The sequence below is a fragment of the Ictidomys tridecemlineatus genome, chromosome 1 (genome assembly GCF_052094955.1).
Source record: "Ictidomys tridecemlineatus isolate mIctTri1 chromosome 1, mIctTri1.hap1, whole genome shotgun sequence".
NCBI lineage: Eukaryota > Metazoa > Chordata > Mammalia > Rodentia > Sciuridae > Ictidomys > Ictidomys tridecemlineatus.
Window position 1 is genome coordinate 5862644 of NC_135477.1, and position 18480 is coordinate 5881123.

The 18480-nt window shown below is 46.6% G+C and overlaps 2 protein-coding genes across 5 annotated transcripts in view; one reads left to right on the forward strand and one right to left on the reverse strand.

Moving 5' to 3' along the window:
• The first annotated feature begins 923 nt into the window (after window positions 1-923).
• Window positions 924-13681, forward strand: Mmp21 (matrix metallopeptidase 21). The gene is made up of 7 exons (XM_005320762.4): window positions 924-2540; window positions 3663-4182; window positions 5160-5299; window positions 5567-5708; window positions 6622-6879; window positions 9010-9179; window positions 9418-13681. Exons 1-7 carry the CDS (start codon window positions 2379-2381, stop codon window positions 9715-9717), a joined length of 1692 nt encoding a protein of 563 aa, XP_005320819.1. The 5' UTR covers window positions 924-2378; the 3' UTR covers window positions 9718-13681.
• Edrf1 (erythroid differentiation regulatory factor 1) overlaps window positions 12302-18480 on the reverse strand; it is a 44088-nt gene continuing 37909 nt past the window's right edge. For all 4 annotated transcript variants that reach the window (XM_078024384.1, XM_078024389.1, XM_078024398.1 and 1 more), the window contains one exon: window positions 12302-13143. In XM_078024384.1, the coding sequence (XP_077880510.1) occupies window positions 12969-13143 (175 nt within the window). In that variant the 3' untranslated portion in view covers window positions 12302-12968. The remainder of the gene's footprint in view (window positions 13144-18480) is intronic.

The following is an 18480-nucleotide window of genomic DNA, read 5'->3' on the forward strand; positions in this document are numbered from 1 at the left end:
CAGAACTGAGCTAAATAAACCTCTTTTATTTCTAAAGTTAGCCTGCCTCTAACATTTTGTCATATACACTTGTACAGAAATTTCTCAACGAAGGCCTATAATGCCCCCTGATTTTCTGCCCAGACATAGGCAGAACCGTCCCCCTTCCTGATTTGAAAGTCAAACCTAGAGTAAGTTTACAATATTTCCTTTGTCAAGGAACCCTTTTCTACAGAAGTTTCTGTTCTTGGGGAAGAACCCAGCTCCAGCAGTCCATGCTGAGGACTCTGGCAGCACTCTAAGGTCCCTCAGCGAAGGAAATCGAGGGACCAGACTCCAAGAGCCTCCATGATGCCACTTGGCATCCTTGGCTATGCAGGAGCCCACTGTGCCAAGAGCAGGCATCGAGGTCTTGAGGCTATTCTCCTGGTTTAATGTCCCCTTCTGGGACTAGAGATGGTGAAACCAACCTTAAAATATTGCAGATTTCAATGTGGCTCTACTCTACAGATAAGACAAGTCTATCACTTGTGCCACAAAAGACTTACCCAGGGGATTGACGAATCCTGTGCTGGATGAGATGAGGTCATGTGCAGGAGGTCAGAGCAGCACCAACTTGCCTGAAGAGCTTCTTTTTTCACTTTTGTTAGAAATACCGAGGTGCCACAAGAAATCACACACGCGTTCAAAAGTGTACAACCCAGACAGCTGCAGCCTCCTGCTTCATGTTTCCTTTTGTGACCTCATTCTTATAATATTTCAAATAATTTCTTGGCCATACTCCCAAGCATGGCTTTCCAGGTGTCCCAACTTGGGCTGATTAGCCTTTCCCCCATGCCTCCTGCTGCCTATACTCAGCCACACTTGCCTGAGTGTGGCCATCCACAGCAGCACAAGGCCAACAGCATACACAGACACAAATGATTTTAAGGAACAAAACTCTTTAGGAATGAATTCCTCAAGTCTCCGATCTCTGTCTTAGTGCATTTGTGCTGCTATGACAAAATACCTTAGTAATTTTTAAATAGTAAAAATTTAGAGTCTGGGAAATCCAAGATCAAGATGACAGCAATTTCAGTGTCTCATGGAGGCCTGGTCTCCTCTTCAAGATGGCCTTGAATTTTGTCCTCACATGCAGAAGGGATGGGAGGGCAAAGGACCAATGCCCTCTGAAGCCTCTTTTATAAGCATAACAATCCATTCACACAGCAGAGCCCTTCTGGCCTAATGGCCCCTGAAAGGCCCCCCAGTTTGACACTTGCTTTGGGGGTTATGTTGCAATGTTTATTTAGGAGGGGACACAAACATTCAATCCACAGCAAGCCCTAGGAGAGACCATCCTATCCCCAGGAGGGATGGCTGTCATGCAGGGTTTAAGGTCTGACTTTGAGAAGCACAGACTTTGGCCAGAGCTAGCAAAGTGGGAAGGACTGCCAGCTCCATCTTCTCTGCTGGTCAGAACACAGCTGTGCATGGACCTTGGAGGTGTCCAAGCTCCTCACGAGCACCACTTCCCTTCCCAGTGTCACAGGTGTTGCCTTGCTGCTGAATTATCAAGTGTGAGACAAACAGATCCCCTGGCACTTAGTCCCATTCCCCCTAAAGCCCCTGTCCTGGGCCCCGGTGAGGGTTCCTGGGCTGTAGAGCCATAAGAGCAACACAGAAGGGTGCAGGGGGCCAGGAAGTTTCCACCTAGGAAACCCAGGCTCCACCCGTCTCAAAGCTCCACAGAGCTACTCAGGAGATTCCTTAAGACTTAGTCTCACTCCACCAAAAGTTCCATGCAGTTTAGAACAAAATCCAAACAGCTCCCCTGCCACACAGGTCTTTCCCCGGACCATCCCCTGCTTTCCCTCCCTCCCCTCTTGAGTTCCTTCCCCATCACTCAGGTCCAGCCACGCTGTCTCCTTCCTTCCCGAGTGCTACAGAATTGCCCAGCTGGTTCCCGTGCAGGGCCTTTGCTCCTGCCCCTTGCCTACAATGCAACCTTCAAGCCAGATGGAACAGGAACGCCTCCCTCCTGTCTCTGTGCTCAGATCTCATCTTCTCATGATGACTTCTGCCCTCCCGGATATTACTTCAGGCAGGAGAATGCAGTGCTCATCCACGTGCACATCGCCAGAGTGCTGAGATTCTCAGGTATCTGCAACTTGGGGAAGGAATTCCCTGAGGATGTGGCAAACACAGGAGGATGAGGAGAGAGTTCTCATGCTAACAAGAAGGGTGGCCCTGGGGTCTTCAAAGGCAGCCTGCCAGGGCTGCTGAGAAGCCTCTCAGAGGGCACACTTCGAGACTGGGTGAGAAAGCTTGTTTGCTCATAAAAGCGTTCCAGGCCCTGCTCATTAAGGAGGAGAGACGGGGACAAAGCAAGACAAGAGGGCCAGAATCCAGGCTGGGCCATGCTGGCTTTCTCTGTCTTGTGTCCGACACTGTTGCTCAGCTGCCTGGCTGTCCCCTGGCCGGCCCAGGCAGAGACCCTCTTCCACAGCCGGGACCGCTCGGACCTGGAACCATCCCCGCTGCGCAGGGCCAAGCCCATCACTGACCTCCATGCTGCTCAGGTAGGAGAAAGACTCCAAGAGTAGCATCGTCCACATGCACATGATGTGTGGACACGTGTCCACAGGCAGGGCGTGGCTGCAGGCCTTGTGGGGAGCAGGATTTCCATGGTTCTAGCAGGACATGGCTCTGTGCTTAACCTGATGTTCACTATTGGTTTTTGCAGTGCTGGGCTAGATCCCAGGGCCCTGTGCATGCTCGGCAAGCACTCCACCACCAACCACGCCCTAACCCAACCTAATGTTGATTGACAACCCCTGGGTCAGCCTCTAGTCAGTGATTAATATTGCCCTGTGCAAAAGAACCACAGACTTGAATATCATTGCTTTTCTAAACGCAAGCGAGGTAATAAGAGGCTAAGGCACTGTTCAAAGAGCGCTCTCTGGAGAAAGGGGCAGCTCTAGCAAAGACGCCCTACTGCAAAATCTAGGATCCTCAGCAGAGCCATCTGAGGGTGGCATCCATTGACTCTGCTGGAGCTCCACCATGACCTGGGCAAAGGCTCTCATGAGATTTCTTCATGACATGGGTTGGACAGGGAGCGTGACCCTGCAGTCCTAGTGGTCACCATACTCCACAAGCAGATGATCAGAATCTCCCACATTAAGCCCTGGATCTGGTGTCCCTGAAGGTGGAGGGTCTTGAGAAGGGGGCTGGCTGGGTCTGCTGTGGCTGCCAGGACCAAGGGCTGCGGTGCTCCCTCCCCTCCCTGTGCTGGGGTGGAATTTGCCACTCCCAGGCCCCTCACTTGTAGTCTGTAGCACCTGGGCCAGACGCTGCAGCCTCCCCTACTTATATCCCATGACCTCGGTGTGCTTCCTCCAGTCCTGACCTCTCATCTCCCGACATGCCTCTCCTCCTGCCATCCCCACTCCCACCCGGCCTGCTCCAATTCTGCCCCTCCTCAGGCCACACGGTGCCATGATTTCAGCCAGCCCAGCCAACCCCCTGCACACTGCCCTCACCTTCGGCTACTCTCTCCACACCCTGTCTCCCTCCCTCTGTCTCTTTCTTCTCCCTCTGTCTCCTTTCTGCCATATAGTCCCTGGTCAGGGCAGGCATGGGGCAGTGGGAAGGCCCTGCGGGTGGCAGCCCCTGGACTTGGGTGCATTTCTCTCCCACAGAAGTTCTTATCCAGATATGGCTGGTCGGAGGGGCCTTCAGCCTGGGTTCCCAGCCCCAAGGAGCCAGCAGCAGCCCCTGCGGGCCCCACCCTGGCCGAAGCTGTGCGCAGGTTCCAGAGAGTGAATGCGCTGCCGGCCAGTGGGAAGCTGGACGCAGCTACCCTGGAGGCCATGAACAGGCCTCGCTGTGGTGTCCCTGACACCCGGCTGCCAGCCCTGTCCACCCCTTCAGACCCACGGCCCAGGGCCCGGTCAAAGCGATTCCTACAAATGCTGCTACCCAGGCCAGGTGGGCAGCAGGAGGACTCCTCAGACAGTGGGGCCATGAGGGCCTTCTCCAAAAAGACCCTGACCTGGAGACTGGTGGGCGAGGCCTACAGCAGCCAGCTCTCTGTGGACGAGCAGAGATACATCTTCAGACTGGCCTTCAGGATGTGGAGTGAGGTGACACCGCTGGACTTCCGGGAGGATCTCACTGCTCCTGGGGCCACAGTGGACATAAAACTGGGTTTTGGGAGAGGTAATGAGGGTGCAGGTTCAGGACCCCCCACGCTTCCTGCCCACTCTGCCAGCACACACCTTCGGCCTTTCCCTCTGGGGCCCTCACCTGCATGCTGGGCACTGGGCTTCCTGGAGTCCGTCCCACCCTGGTTGCCTCAGTCACCTGCAGAAAAGAGGTGCACCTGCTCTCCCTGGCTTGTTCTGAGGCGACACCCAACAGGGAGAGGTGGAGGTAAGCCCTCTATTAATGTTACCATCTTAGAACTTACCAGAAAAGGGATGGACCTGTCACCTAGCAGGGCACCTGGAGTGGTCACAGGGGACACGGAGGCCAGCCTGATCCCCTCAGAGTAGGCGGACCCATGGGTGCAGGCCAGCGGTGGAGCTTGCTCACCTGGAGCATTCAGTATGCCACCAAGACTCCACACACGCGCCCTCCCTGGTCCTGTGGAGAAGCCATGGGTATATAACATTGACCTGAGTAAGGAGACAGCCAGGGTCCCCCACAGGTACCACCAACTCTTGGCTGGTAGATTTGGACAAATATCCTAACATCTCTGTGCCTCGTGTGTGAACCAGGGCAGCTCCTGGCTGTCCTGGTCTTGCTGAATCAGTGTCTCAGTGAGAGTGCGTGGGGCACGGTTTGCTGAAAAAGCATATCAGGGACAGCGACCTTCAGGGACCTTCCAGCTGTCAGGACCCAGTTCCAGTGCCCTCCCCTCCGTGAGCACTTCAGACAGCACCCATCTCCCGGTCCCCACACTCCTCTCCCTGCTGCTCCCAGCTTTGGAACCTGCTCCTTTGCTACAGTCTGTACTTCATGATGAGTTTGTAGGTGACCATGGCTCCGCACTCCTCCTCCTGGAGTTGTGGCCTGCCCGCTCCTGCCCCTGGTGCAAGCTCCTGGAGGCTGACTGCTGTCGAGTCTGTCGGGTTAGGTGGGGAATCTGCAATGGGCACCCCTCACTCGCCAGAACCACTCTGTCCCCTTGCCAGGCCGGCACCTGGGCTGTCCTCGGGTGTTTGATGGGAGCGGACAGGAGTTCGCACATGCCTGGCACCTGGGCGATATTCACTTTGATGATGATGAGCACTTCACACCACCCACGAGTGACACAGGCATCAGCCTTCTCAAAGTAAGTAGCTCATACTGCTCTACTGAGCAGGAAAGCGCAGGCAGCATGGGCCCAGTCTGAAAGCCAGGGCCTACCACGGCATGTGCGTGCCCTGAGGTGGCTGGAGGGTCTGAGGATGCTTCCTAGTTCTCACCATGTTCCCCTTTTCCTGAAAAAGCACAGCACCAGGGAGGCACAAGCCTGTCCTCTGTAATTCAGGGACCAGTCCCAGTGGTACTCAAAGGCCCAGGATTGGCCCTGCACCCATGGTTTGTGTTGCCCTCCTAGGTGGCTGTCCATGAAATTGGCCATGTCCTCGGCCTGCCTCACACCTACAGGATGGGATCCATAATGCAACCAAATTACATTCCCCAGAAACCTGCGTTTGAGCTGGACTGGTCAGATAGAAAAGCAATTCAGAGACTGTATGGTAAGACAGCTCTTGGGCTGGTTCTCCCCAGAGCTCCCAGAGGACACTCAGGGTGCCAAGATACACCAGGACCCTGCTTGCCGCTCAGTGAGAGGCAGGTCCCCAAGGAGCACAAGGTTCCACTAAGTATCTGTCCCCTAACTCCACGGGACAATTTCCTTAGTTAAATGTGGCCCTGCCCTGACTGCAGCCACAGGTGAAGGACATGGGTGGGCAAAGCACACTCCCCGTGGACAATCCTCCAGCCCTCCCCTCCATATGCCGCCTGTGTTGGCTGGGAGAAAAGCTGACCTGTGCCTCAGTATCACACAGGAGCACCAAGGGGAAGCCACTGGGAGCTTTCTAGCAATTCTAAGGCAAAGAACTGATTAAGCTTGCAGCGGCAGCTTTAATTTTTATTTAGTTGTTCAGGCTGAGGTACTTATGGGTCATTATTTAATGAAAATGATCAGTGATTTAACACAGATGCCCAAGGCCAGGAAAGCTAGACTTCCCTTTCCCACGTAAAGGAGCCTCACAGAGACCACCCTGTCTCTGTTCTTGGCACTCAGGGCCTTTGGAGACATGGGAACCAGGACACACTTATTTCCCCAGTGGAGCTCTTCCTCTAGCGTGTGCCCAGAACCACAGGGCCTTCCTCTAATGAAGTCTGACTGGCCATCGAAAGAGAAATCAGGTGGTCCTATACCTTGGCATTCAGACCAAGTCTGAGAGCATTATGAGCAACTCGTGTGGCTGGACTCTTGCAGGCAACCTGGGTCCCTGTTCCTGCTCAGCCCACGTCTAATAGCAGATGGTGTCTTGCTTTAAGGTGTGTCAATAGAAAACCCCAGATTTGCAATTATCTCTATCCAGTCACACCTGAAAGTCGACATTTGTACCATGTGACAGGTGGCCGGATATTTCTTTTCAGGTTCATGTGAAGGATCATTTGATACTGCATTTGATTGGATTCGCAAAGAGAGAAACCAATATGGTGAGGTGATGGTGAGGTTCAGCACCTATTTCTTCCGCAACAGCTGGTACTGGCTTTATGAAAATCGAAACAACAGGACCCGCTATGGGGATCCTCTTCCAATCCTCACTGGCTGGCACGGAATCCCAGCACGAAAGATAGATGCGTTCGTCCACATCTGGACATGGAGAAGAGACGAACGTTATTTTTTTAAAGGTAAAGATTCTTCATGGGTGGCCTCATGGCTCTTTTTTAAAAATTATTTTTAGTTGTCTATGGACTTTATTTTTTATTTATATGCAGTGCTAAGAATCGAACCTGGGGCTTCACATGTTAGGCAAGCATTCTACCACTGAGCCACAACCCCAGCCCTCACCATTTCTCTTTATAAGAGAAAGGCATTCAGAATAAATGTTCCAAGTCCCTACCATGGAATCTATTGTAATGCTCTGGTAATTACTTGCTTGATTCCAGTCTGCCCCATTGGACTTCGAGCTTTGTGGGAACAGGGGTTGGGTCTGTCCCTGATCTTTTACAAGAAGGCACTTAACGTCATTGAATGGATGTGTAAAGAACTTTGCTAGACACTTGAAGTGGTTGACAAAGCACCGTTACCTGGTTCTGGAGGAAAAAGGATGCCCTGGAAGGCTAGCAACACAGGCATAATTCCAGGGGGCAGGCCGAGCAGGGAGGTGACCACTGCCACCTGGAATCCATGCTAGTATTCCAAAAGTCAGGACTTGCCCTGGACTAAGGATGGGAGAGATCCGGAATGCCTAGAGGAGGGCACCCAGACTGCAGTGTGGGTGTGTGCAGTGGCCAGAGACAAGCAGCAGGAGAGGGGAATGGAAAAGGCTCATCTGTGGAATCCATTGAAGGGGGACAGGGGACCCACACGGGATGAGATTCTGAGAAGACTGGTGGTCCAACCTTGGAGAGCCTCAAATGGAGTAACCAGGGTCTGGACTTCATTCAGCGGGTAGCAAGGAATCAATTTCTGAACAGGGAAGAGCAGTGTTTTGCAGGAGGTGATTCGGCCAGGGTGGGGTGACCATGTGAAGAGCAGGTTGGGGCTGTCTTGCTGCTGTTCTCCTTATTCACAAGCCACCCTGTCCAGCATCTCCACACCCAGCTCATGCAGACACGCTGCTTCGCAAACCGAGTGGGCTGCAATCCAATCCCAAACGTGATGTTGTGGCTCCTGCTCTTTCCTTTGAAGGAATGTTGTGTGTACCTCTTGAACTTGAATCTCAGTGATCCAAACTATGCTGCTTTAAACTGCTCAGAGTTAACAAAGCAAGAGCTAAACTGTGAGAACGTCATATGCAAACTTTATTATCAGGATCCAATGTCTAGATTTGCTCTTTAGTTCCCTTCATATCACACGAGATTTTTTCAATGCTTTAAAGAACTTACATTGGTAACAAGGAGTCAGTGCAGAATTAGGTCATGATGGGGGACTGCTTTAAAAACACCTTTAATTTGCTGTAAATATTTTAAATTTTAAAAAAATACCAATTAGAGTGAATTGCTGCTCCACTGGGACATCTCAGTGCTAATTGTAGTGCGTGTGTTGTTGCTAAGGGATGCCACTACTTGAGTACGCCATGAGTTGTGCAAACAGAAGTGTCTAACTCAGCAGATTTACTTATTCTATTGTGTGCTGACAACAGGTCATATCTTTAAGAACTAAACAGGAAAGCCTAGAATAATCCTCTCCTGTTTCAGAGCATTAAATTAGCATTTGAACGTTAAAACAAAATTAACCAGAGTATATTATTTCTCAGGATAGTGGGTCTGGGTGGACTCTGAATTTGCACAAGTCACTTCAAGGCTCTACTCCAGTTTCCTTATTTGCAAAATGGGGATGGAGAGACAGATGGTTAAAAAACACTGGAAAAGGTATAACTCAGGAATAAGCATTGGGATTTCTTCTGTCAAGAGACCTTGTATCAATTAGAGTAGGAAAGTGATTCTGGCCAACACGTGGGCCACTAACATGCAAAAGGACATTGTTAGACCATGAAAGAGGAAAAAAAATCAAGATGCTCAGGTGAAAGAGACCACATTTTTGTCATTTTTGAGAGCCAACAGGACGATGTGAATAGATCAGGGCTCTCTGTGAGACACCATCAACAATCTAGTTGCAGCAGTGTCAAGTACAGAAAATGTTACTGGGGTCAAATTGAGAAGTCATCCAAAACCTGGGAAAACCACTGAGACTTCAGTAGGTGCCACGAGCCCAGCTTTCTCTGGGAATCCGGCAGAGCATATGCAGAACAGGAGGCTGTCCATCAGGTTTCCTGTGATTTAAAAGCCATATTTGTATTTTTGGTTGACACTCAGGAAATCAATACTGGAGATATGACAGTGACAAGGACCAGGCCCACACAGATGAAGAAGGAAGAAGCTACCCCAAACTGATTTCAGAAGGGTTTCCTGGCATCCCCAGTCCCCTGGACACTGCCTTTTATGACAGAAGGCAACAGCTAATTTACTTCTTCAAGGTGTCCTTTGTAAGTAGCACTGCTTCTGTACTCCCGTCTGAGATGTGTCGAATGAACAGAATTCTCAGTTGAAAGCTGTTCTCCTTGCTTCAGGTCTAACAGCAGTGGCAGATCATTAGGTGGAGAACTATTTAGAATTTCAGGTCTAAAGAACTCAGTGCACAGGTGGATGTAATTAACTCACTGCTGAAGTTAACCTAAATATCAATGAACTTCAGAACAGTCTTACTCTCTAATTTGTTTGCAGGTATTTGCATTTGATGTCAACAGAAACCAAGTACTGAATTCTTATCCAAAGAAGATTACTGAAGTTTTTCCAGCAATAAGACCACACAACCATCCCTTTAGAAATATAGATTCAGCTTACTATTCCTATGCACATGGCTCCATTTTCTTTTTCAAAGGCAATGCCTATTGGAAAGTAGTTAATGACAAAGACAAACAACAGAATTCCTGGCTTCCTTCTAATGGTGTATTTCCAAAAAGGTCTATTTCAGACAAGTGGTTTGATGTTTGTGATGTCCACACCTCCACACTGGACATGTAATGAGAAAAACAGGAAAACTCAAACAGGGTAAGATTTTTTCCCAAGAGAAAAAGTCTGACTTCTTTTACAAAGAAGTGAATATAGCTCCCCAAGTTAAAATCAATGGGAAAAAAAAAAAAAACTTGCTTAAACTTTTAAAATATTTGGTTTTAAGATCAATTGCTCAGGCAAAACCAATCAATTGCCAAATAATTTTATTAACTTTTCAGAAAATCTCCCCCCACACACAAACAAGCACCCTGAGGCAGCCTCACATTTGCTTTCGGTTCTTCGTGGAACTCTGCAGCTGCACCCCAACACGTCACCCAGCCCTGCTGCAAGGGAACCGGGGAGCAGGCCAATGCCATGGTGTATGTTTACTGCACTTAAAACAATGTGATGGGAAAAGCCACAGAATTTAAATTAAGTACCAGGTGCAGTGGTACATGCCTGTAATCCCAGCAGCTCAGGAGGCTGAGGCAGGAGGATCTCGAGTTCAAAGCCAGCTTCAGCAACTTAGTGAGACCCTGTCTCAAAAATATAAAAAGGGGCTGACGATGTGGCTTAGTGGCTAAGCACCCCTGGGTTCAATCCCCAGTAACAAAAAACCCATATATATACACATACATACATACACACACACACCCCTTGTCATAATGATAGGTGAAAGTATATGAAAGGTTTTCACGTGTCTGTCTTGATCTTCCTGCAAGGCAGGACAGACACAGTGCACGTTTCCAGCCTGAGATGCTGAAGTTTACTTCTTAAACCTGTGATGGCCTCTGGCCCTGACGCCAGCTGTGCTGTTTGCACACATAGGCCTGCATCTCATTGGTCCTGAACAGAGGAGCTTTTGTCTTGCTGAAATTCATTTGGTGTTCTACTTTCCCTGCAGAGCAACAAATACTTGTGTGATAGTCAGACCACCAAAATAGAGCTCTGGGAGCTAGTTGGATAGTTTTATTTCCTCCATATCAGTTATATTTAGGACAGGCATGATGTTCCTTCAAGTTTAATATGCTTAATATGATATTTTTTGGTGGTACTGGAGATGGAACCCAGACCTAATGCATGCTGGGCATGAACTCTTGTCGGTGAGCCACATATCTCCAGCCCTGGCTGTTAATTCTTAACACACACCACACACACACAGGGAAAAGAAAAAAAAAAAAAAAAAAGGAAGAAAACCATAATCCCATATGTAATGATGTGGGCAAAATTTGGCAATAAAATTAACTGAAAGATGCAGTAGCCTCAGTGACCAGGACACAAATAACCACATTTCTCCTAATGGAACATTTGAAACACAGGCACTGTAAGAAGCTTTAAATTAAAACCAACAAATTACAAATATATTTAAAAAGGAATTTTTTATTCCCTCTGTAGAAATCTTCATGTCATTGTTTTGACAAAAGAAGATAGAATTTATATTTTCTTGCTTAAAAACAATTTTTCTCTCAACTAAAAGTCTGTTTAGCTAAGGGGAAAGGATAGGAGACAAGAAAAATAACCCTAACATCCCTAACTCCAGCTCGTTCTACCCAAGAAGGAAAATGCTTTTTGAATCCATGAACCCAGAGGGCGATATAACCACTGGAGGTGCCCCGGGGCTAAAGAGCAGAGGGAAGCAGCACTGTTCTGTGTGGACTCCGGCTGCCAGGGAAAGAGAATGAAGCCCTGCCAGAAGGAGACACTGCTGATTTGGAGCAAATGCTTTAACCACTTAGGCAAAACTTTAAATGCTTCAATGATTAACTTTTGTAAACTGATGCAAATCTGTCCCAAGAATGATGTAAGTCAAAGAACTAGACAAATGGCAAAAGAGTTCTGCCAAGCTGCTAGGTGTCAATTCATTTTCCATGAAAACACTCAGGATTCTCTATGTAAGGAACAAGCAGTTTGTGAAAATTCAGCTTGAAACCAGTTTACTCCAGACAACTTTGTGGTGGAGCTTGGATTCTTTCAGGTGGGGTTGGTGTGGAGGGGCTGCTGGTCAACACAGAGGATCTGCACAACGAAACCAACCATCCCTGGGCCTGAAGGGGCAGGTGACATCCATTCCTGCCACTGAACCCAGCCAGCAGGCTTGTCATAACCACAGTCAGGGGGCTGCGGATGTGGCTCAAGCGGTAGCGCGCTCCCCTGGCATGCGTGCGGTCTGGGTTCGATCCTCAGCACCACATACAGACAAAGACGTTGTGTCCGCTGAAAACTAAAAAATAAATATTAAAATTCTCTCTCTCTCTCCCCCCTCACTCTCTTAAAAAAAAAAAAAATAAATAACCACAGTCAGTGGCACGGGGGCCCAGACTCTCACCACCACATGAAAGATCCGACTCCCACGTTGTTACAACATTTCTTGAAATTGAGTATTGATCATAAGGGACAAGTACAGCCTTGTATACACTGGAGGCTTTGGGTGGGGGGGAAGTGTATGTATGCAATCAGACAAGACCCACACACAGCAAGGAGTAAGTGAAATATTCCAGTGAAAACTGAGTGGATGGCAAAGTTTTACTTTTAATGTTATGATCTTTATTTTGTAATTATTAAACTGAGTTCAAATCACAATTTAATGTGAGGAATGAAAAAATGGAAAATAAGATATTTTAAATAAATAGTTTATTCAAAATAGTTTTGTTTTGTTTTTTACCTTATTCACAGTTTCAAGTTTAAATGAAAAAGGAGGGGAGGGGAAAAAATACTATTCCTGATCAACTGTCATATAAAGTTGAAGAAAAGTGAATCCCTTCAAAACATGCATTAAATATAGAATAGTGCACAATGGCTAGTCTTCAAAACTCCTGCACTGAAATTCACAAAGGGGACATTCTTGTGCAATTTGGAAGGAAATATTGTAGATTTATAGGAAGTTTCTTTAACCCATTTGAACCTGTAATATCATTTGGATAAAAGGTTCTCTTGGTGGAAGCAACATTTTATCCAAAATAATATCTTAAACCTTTGTTATCCAAGATACTTCAAAAATATCTGAAAGTATAATTGCATAACAGAAAGTCTACTAATATTGAGGTACCATGTACGTCTCATAGAAATAAAAGCTGAAGCTTTCAGTTCAGTTCTGGCTTTAGCACTTCAAACGAAGAAGCCAAAGAACTCCGCCATTGTCTCTCTGTCATGAGAAATAAGTGCATGCCTGTTTCAAATGGGTATTTCCTCACATTTAATGAAACTCAGCACCGAATGGACAAAGCCACTCCTGTGGTCAGAAGGCACTGTCAGCGTGTCTGCAGACGCAGCTCTGCGCGAGGTCACTGAACGGCGCCGCTGCTTATTCCGCTGCCCCCATGAGCAAGCTGCCCCAGCAAATGGATGATGACATCAATTCTTTCCAAAAGACTTGCACTTTTGTTTGCAGTAGCTCTCAAAAGCTGGGAGTAAATTTGCTTGTTGGATTTGAGAAGTCCATCTTCTTCAATGTTATTGCTGGGGTCCCCCCGCCAAAAAAAAAAAAAAAAAAAAGAACAGGTGAAGGGCACAGTAAAGGGATCTGAAAACAGTAACAGCACAGCAGTGGTGCTACACAGAGAAGCAGGTCTCCCAGTGCCTCCCCATACCTACCGTCTATCTTCTGTTCCTAGACCTGTCTTGACACTCATGTCAATACATCAACTAAAACTGAGTTAAAGCCTTTTATCTGTTCACGTCCTCTGCCAGGAACTGCTCTTGGTAGTGAACCAAATGGACAAAAGTCCCTGTTTTGTGTGAGGGGTGGTGGTGGGACACTGGGAGAAGATGTACAGTGGACAACTATGCTGGGGATGCAGCTCAGAGGTGGAGTGCATGCCTAGCATGCCCCAGGACCCGAGTTCAACCTCCAGCACCAGAAGAAAACAAAACAGACAGTGGCAGACGACTGTCACATCCCCTAAAAGAAACAGAGTTGATATGGTTGAGGGCACTGGGAAGCCAGATGGCTTTCCTCTACTATGTATTTTTTTTTTTTTCAGTATTGAAGACTGAACCTAGGGCCTCACACACAGTCTACCACTGAATTGTACCTTCAGCCCTTTTGTTCTAAATCAGAGGCTTCCTAAAATGCTCAGGCTGGCCTAAAACTCATGATCCTCCCACTTCAACCTCCTGAGCAGTTGGTATCATGGGCCTACGCCACCACTCCTGTCTCCTCTACTCTGAACCAACTGCAGAACGCCAGCTCTTGCATTGGAGCCACCTAGGACATCGAGCAGAGTCACAGGATGGCAGCACCTCCATGCTGTCTAAGGACACTGGTGCACCTTCTGGTGAAGATGCTCCTCCACTGAGGTACATATTATACCACTCCACTGTAAAAGTTTAATTGGTTCTGAAAATATTTACCCCTTATAATGGATTAATGTATGAGATGCAAGACTAGTAATTACATGGCAGTTCAATTCTAGCCACCCTCCTTTTAATGCATCTACATGTATAAGAGACCCAGCTCACAAGCCAGCAGTTTCACGGCTCCTAGCAAAATGTGACACACCTCCACAGGACAATATTGCCCCTCGCAAAGCAAGGACTGATTTGATTTTACCGTAAAAGATAAGGCCCCCAAAAGTTGACAATTTGGATCAGGGTCAAAATGTCATGTTTCCCACCTTTTTTTCCCGCTTGGTACCAGGGATGGAACCTAGAGGTGCTTAACCACCGAGTGACATCGCCAGCCCTTTTTGTCTTTTGAGACAGGTCTCACTAGGTTGCTTAGGACCTTGCTAAGTTGCTGAGGCTGGCTTTGAACTCCCAATTCTCCTGCCTCCGCCTCCCAAGCTGCTGGGATTACAGGCATGTGCCACCATGCAGGGCTCGTTTCCCAATTTCTAATGCTGTGTTCTTTCTCCTTCCTACTGTGAAAATTCTCTCCCCTTGCCCAAGAGACCTCTGGGCCCGCCAAAGAGAGCACCTGGGTGCTAAAGTGCCGTCCCCACCAAGCCTGGCTGTCAGGTTCCTCTCTTTCCTAGGTTCCAGGCTCCATTCATCCCTCTTCCGCAGTCCGGCTACCCCCTGGTATTCCTCCCTTCCAATTCCCACTTCTTTGTATCAGGAAAGTCTTTCTTCCCCCAAACCTGCCACAGCATACCAGTCACAATTCATTCACTGTCTGTGCTTGGACTTAAGACTGGCTGTGTTTTAGTTTTTTGTTTTTTTTTGGAGGGGGGAGTATTACTAATCAGAACTCCTGATAACCTTATAGGAAATGCACATTATTTTTGACAGTAATCAGGCAATAGCATTTAACAATAAGAAAAGGCATTTGAAATATAAATTACTTTTTGAGGACAATAACATCATTTGGTTACTTTAGCTGGGTGCCTAAAGATAACTGATGGTCACTGGGATCAAATTCTAAACCCTTTGATTTCTTCAGATGGTACTTCTACATCTTAGATCTTCATCTCTTAGTTTCTACAAATCATGCCCTTCCTGAATCCATTCTCTTCAGGTGTCATTGGCAGAGATTACTTCTACTTTTTCATGTTTTTTTTTTCATTAAATTAAACCCCAAAGCCACCAAAATGTCAAGAGGTCTCTTTCTCTAAAGCAATGAATATAAAAGTACAGTATAAGAGCAAATAAATTCTTAATCCAAAAAGAAAAACAACAAATCAGACCCCCCACACCCTAATGAACTATTATTCTAGCAGGACAATGCCAACGCAGTTGACACATGATGAAGTACCTTCATGAGCTGAAAATAAAAATTCTTGAACAAATTAAATGCATCTTAATTTTCTTAGATTTCACTGTAATTCTGTAGCAATTTAAGAAAATTGGGATTTCTTATTATTATGTCCAATTTGCTTTTTATTTTTATTTCTTCCCTTAGGGGCTGGAGAGGAATAGCAGTCAAAATGAAACAAATTAATGTTTCTTTTCTTTTAAGGTCTCATTCTTATTTCCCTTTCATCTCCGAGGGGATCCACACTGCTTTGTGGAATAACGAGGCCTGCGCAGGAGGCCTCTTCACACAGAATCAGAGGTTTTACTTGCCTGTTTAGTGAAGTGAGACAGAAAGAGGCACTGACTTAATGACTAATAAAGTTCTATTTCTAACCCTTCGATATATTTGTTGTAATTACATTTTTTTTTCAAGTAAAGAGATTGAACTCAGGGGCACTCGACCACTAAACCACATCCCCAGCCCTATTTTGTATTTTATTTAGAGACAGGGTCTCACTGAGTCGCTTAGCGCCTCACTTTTGCTGAGGCAGGTTTTGAACTCGCAATCCTCCTGCCTCAGCCTCCCAACGGCTGGGACTACAGGTGTGCGCCACTGTACTCAGCTTTGCTGTAACAACATTTAACAGTCTTTAATAAATCTGAAAAAAAAAAAAAATCCCAAATTTTCTAATTACTTTATGTATCATGCATGAAACTCTAAATTATAAACTGTCTTCAACAGAATATTAATAACTGTGTGTCACTACATGCACTATCTACTTTCCTTTCTGATTCTTTGAAAAGATGGATTTATCTGTCAACTTCACTGAACACATCAGCACACCCTACTGTGTACCAGGACCTGCTGTGGCAGACACTGAAGATCACCCACAGGGTTGAGTGAGATGGCAGTATACTCTACACTGAGACTTCCCCAGAGAAGAGCGCTCCTCAGGCTACAGAGAATGATTCAAATGCAACAAGTCTGCCAAGACTGAGGTGCACCCCAAACAACTAAGAAGTCTGGCCAACTGGTCCCCTCCTTTCCCAAACAGACTAACAAGCACCAAAGGACAAGTGTCAGTGGAATATAGCTGGCAAGGCCGTGACAGTGTAGAGAGGCACTCTGCCAGGTGCAGCATGCAGGGATGATCTATCGCTCCAAGTGGAACAGACACTGAGAACCACCCCTGCAGACCTGACCCACTCTAAATGCCAGGTACAGTCATTTCCCCTTATCTAGGGATACTTTTCAAGACCCCCCAGTAGATGCCTGAAAGTATATACAGTACTGACCCCACATATGCCACGTTTGCTCCTATATATACACACCTGTGTATATTATAAATTAGGCACAGAAAGAGCACAGACCTCAGCCGCCTCGACCTAGACCTACTTTTTCTTAAGTCAAGAACTATCACCTTTTCACCTTAGACTTTTCTTTGTATCTTGAGTTGCCACCACAGCTACTGTTGAGCTTTGAGTCATTACTATGTAATCTAAGTGACTGAAACGCAAGCATAGCCACTGCAACAGAGAAACTCATGACTGGAGGCTGCTAATGATCAGTGGGTGGAAGTGCACACACATGCACACTCTGGGCACAGGACAGCTCACGTCCTGATGAGACAGTATGAAAGTTCATCATGCTACTCAGAATGCTGTGCAAAGACTTGCTTCTTAAATTTTCCATTTAGTATTTTGGCACCACAGCTGACCATGGGTAAACAAATCTCAGTGAGGGGAACTACAGCTAACAGGGGACTATTACATTGCTAGAACTAAGCCTGTGACATATGCGTAATAATCATGACAAGAAAAAATCCTAACCGCAGCTCAGCTCCAGGCTACAGAATGAACTCAATTCTCCTCACCAACGGCCTAGCAGGTCAAAGATATAAGAACTTTCCAGACAAACTAATTATTTCCCCCAGTCTCTCCTGACTGACACAAGATGTTTGGTTTTCAATAATTCAGTTTGTGAAAGGAAAGGTGGCAACAGCATCCTGGCAAGAGAGGAAGGAGCCACGGAACCAGACTCAGATGACAAGGTGGGAACTGCTTACAGAGGACTGTAAATGACAATGGTCAATTATGTCTAAGGTTCCAATGAAAATGTGGTCTTGTTCAAGGTCAGACCTATAATTTCAGCAGAGAAATAGGTTTTGGAGTGAAGGAATGGTACTGTGTCCCAAATATGACTGCCATACATCTATGTACTCATTAAACTTCAAAGAACTGTATACCACACAGAATTTCACTGTAAATAAAAGATAAAAATTATCGGTACCCTTATATCATAAATTGGTAAACATAAATAGGATAACTAACAATGGATGCATGGGAGAGTTCTTTTCTCTATTTTCCAATTTTTGTAATACAAGCCAGACTGCACTTATATTTTTAAGAAGAAAGGTACACTATTCCCACTATCTTTCTGATTTACTGCAATTTCAAATTAAGTCAATACTTTCATAATTAAAGCTCGGGCAAACCCATGTCTGCACAAGATGACAGAGGGACCTGGGAACATGTTGGCCAAGGTGTTCACTCCTTTTTTCTCCCAATTTCCTGGCTTTAGAGGGACTGCAGTGTTCTCCCATCTTTTTTTCTTTTTTGGCAAGAGGCTACTGGGGATTGAATCCAGGGGCACATCTCCAGCCCTTTTAGTTTTTTATTTTGAGACAGGGTCTTGGTAAGTTACTTAAGTTTTGCTAAATTGCTGAGGCTGGTCTCAAATTTGTGCTTCTCCTGTCTCAGCCTCCCAAGTTGCCAGGATTACAGGCCTACACCATTGCCATTTCCTTTTATGGTACAATTCACCCAGAGTAGCCAACTACAGCCCAGACTTCTCACTAAAGATGACATTTAGAAGTATTATCTGGAATATCTAGAGTCTTCAGCTCAGGGCCATTCATCCTTTCAATGGAACAGATCACCATAGGGTATCTACCCCTAGGCAGCAAGACTTTTCCAGCTATATAACTGACATGTAGTGGGCCAGATGGAGACACTTCTCACCTAGTTGAAGAAGATAAGAAGGAATACCACTTAAAATCATGAATTTTCCAAATAAAAGACAAGAAAGGATACAACCATTTCTTTACAATGTCAGTTGAG

Bases quoted from the DNA above. Each gene is read 5' to 3' on its own strand.
- Mmp21 (XM_005320762.4), top strand. From the start codon at position 2,379: ATGCTGGCTTTCTCTGTCTTGTGTCCGACACTGTTGCTCAGCTGCCTG. The intron at 5,709-6,621 runs GTAAGACAGCTC...ATTTCTTTTCAG, and splicing joins AGCAATTCAGAGACTGTATG to GTTCATGTGAAGGATCATTT. The intron at 6,880-9,009 runs GTAAAGATTCTT...GTTGACACTCAG, and splicing joins CGAACGTTATTTTTTTAAAG to GAAATCAATACTGGAGATAT.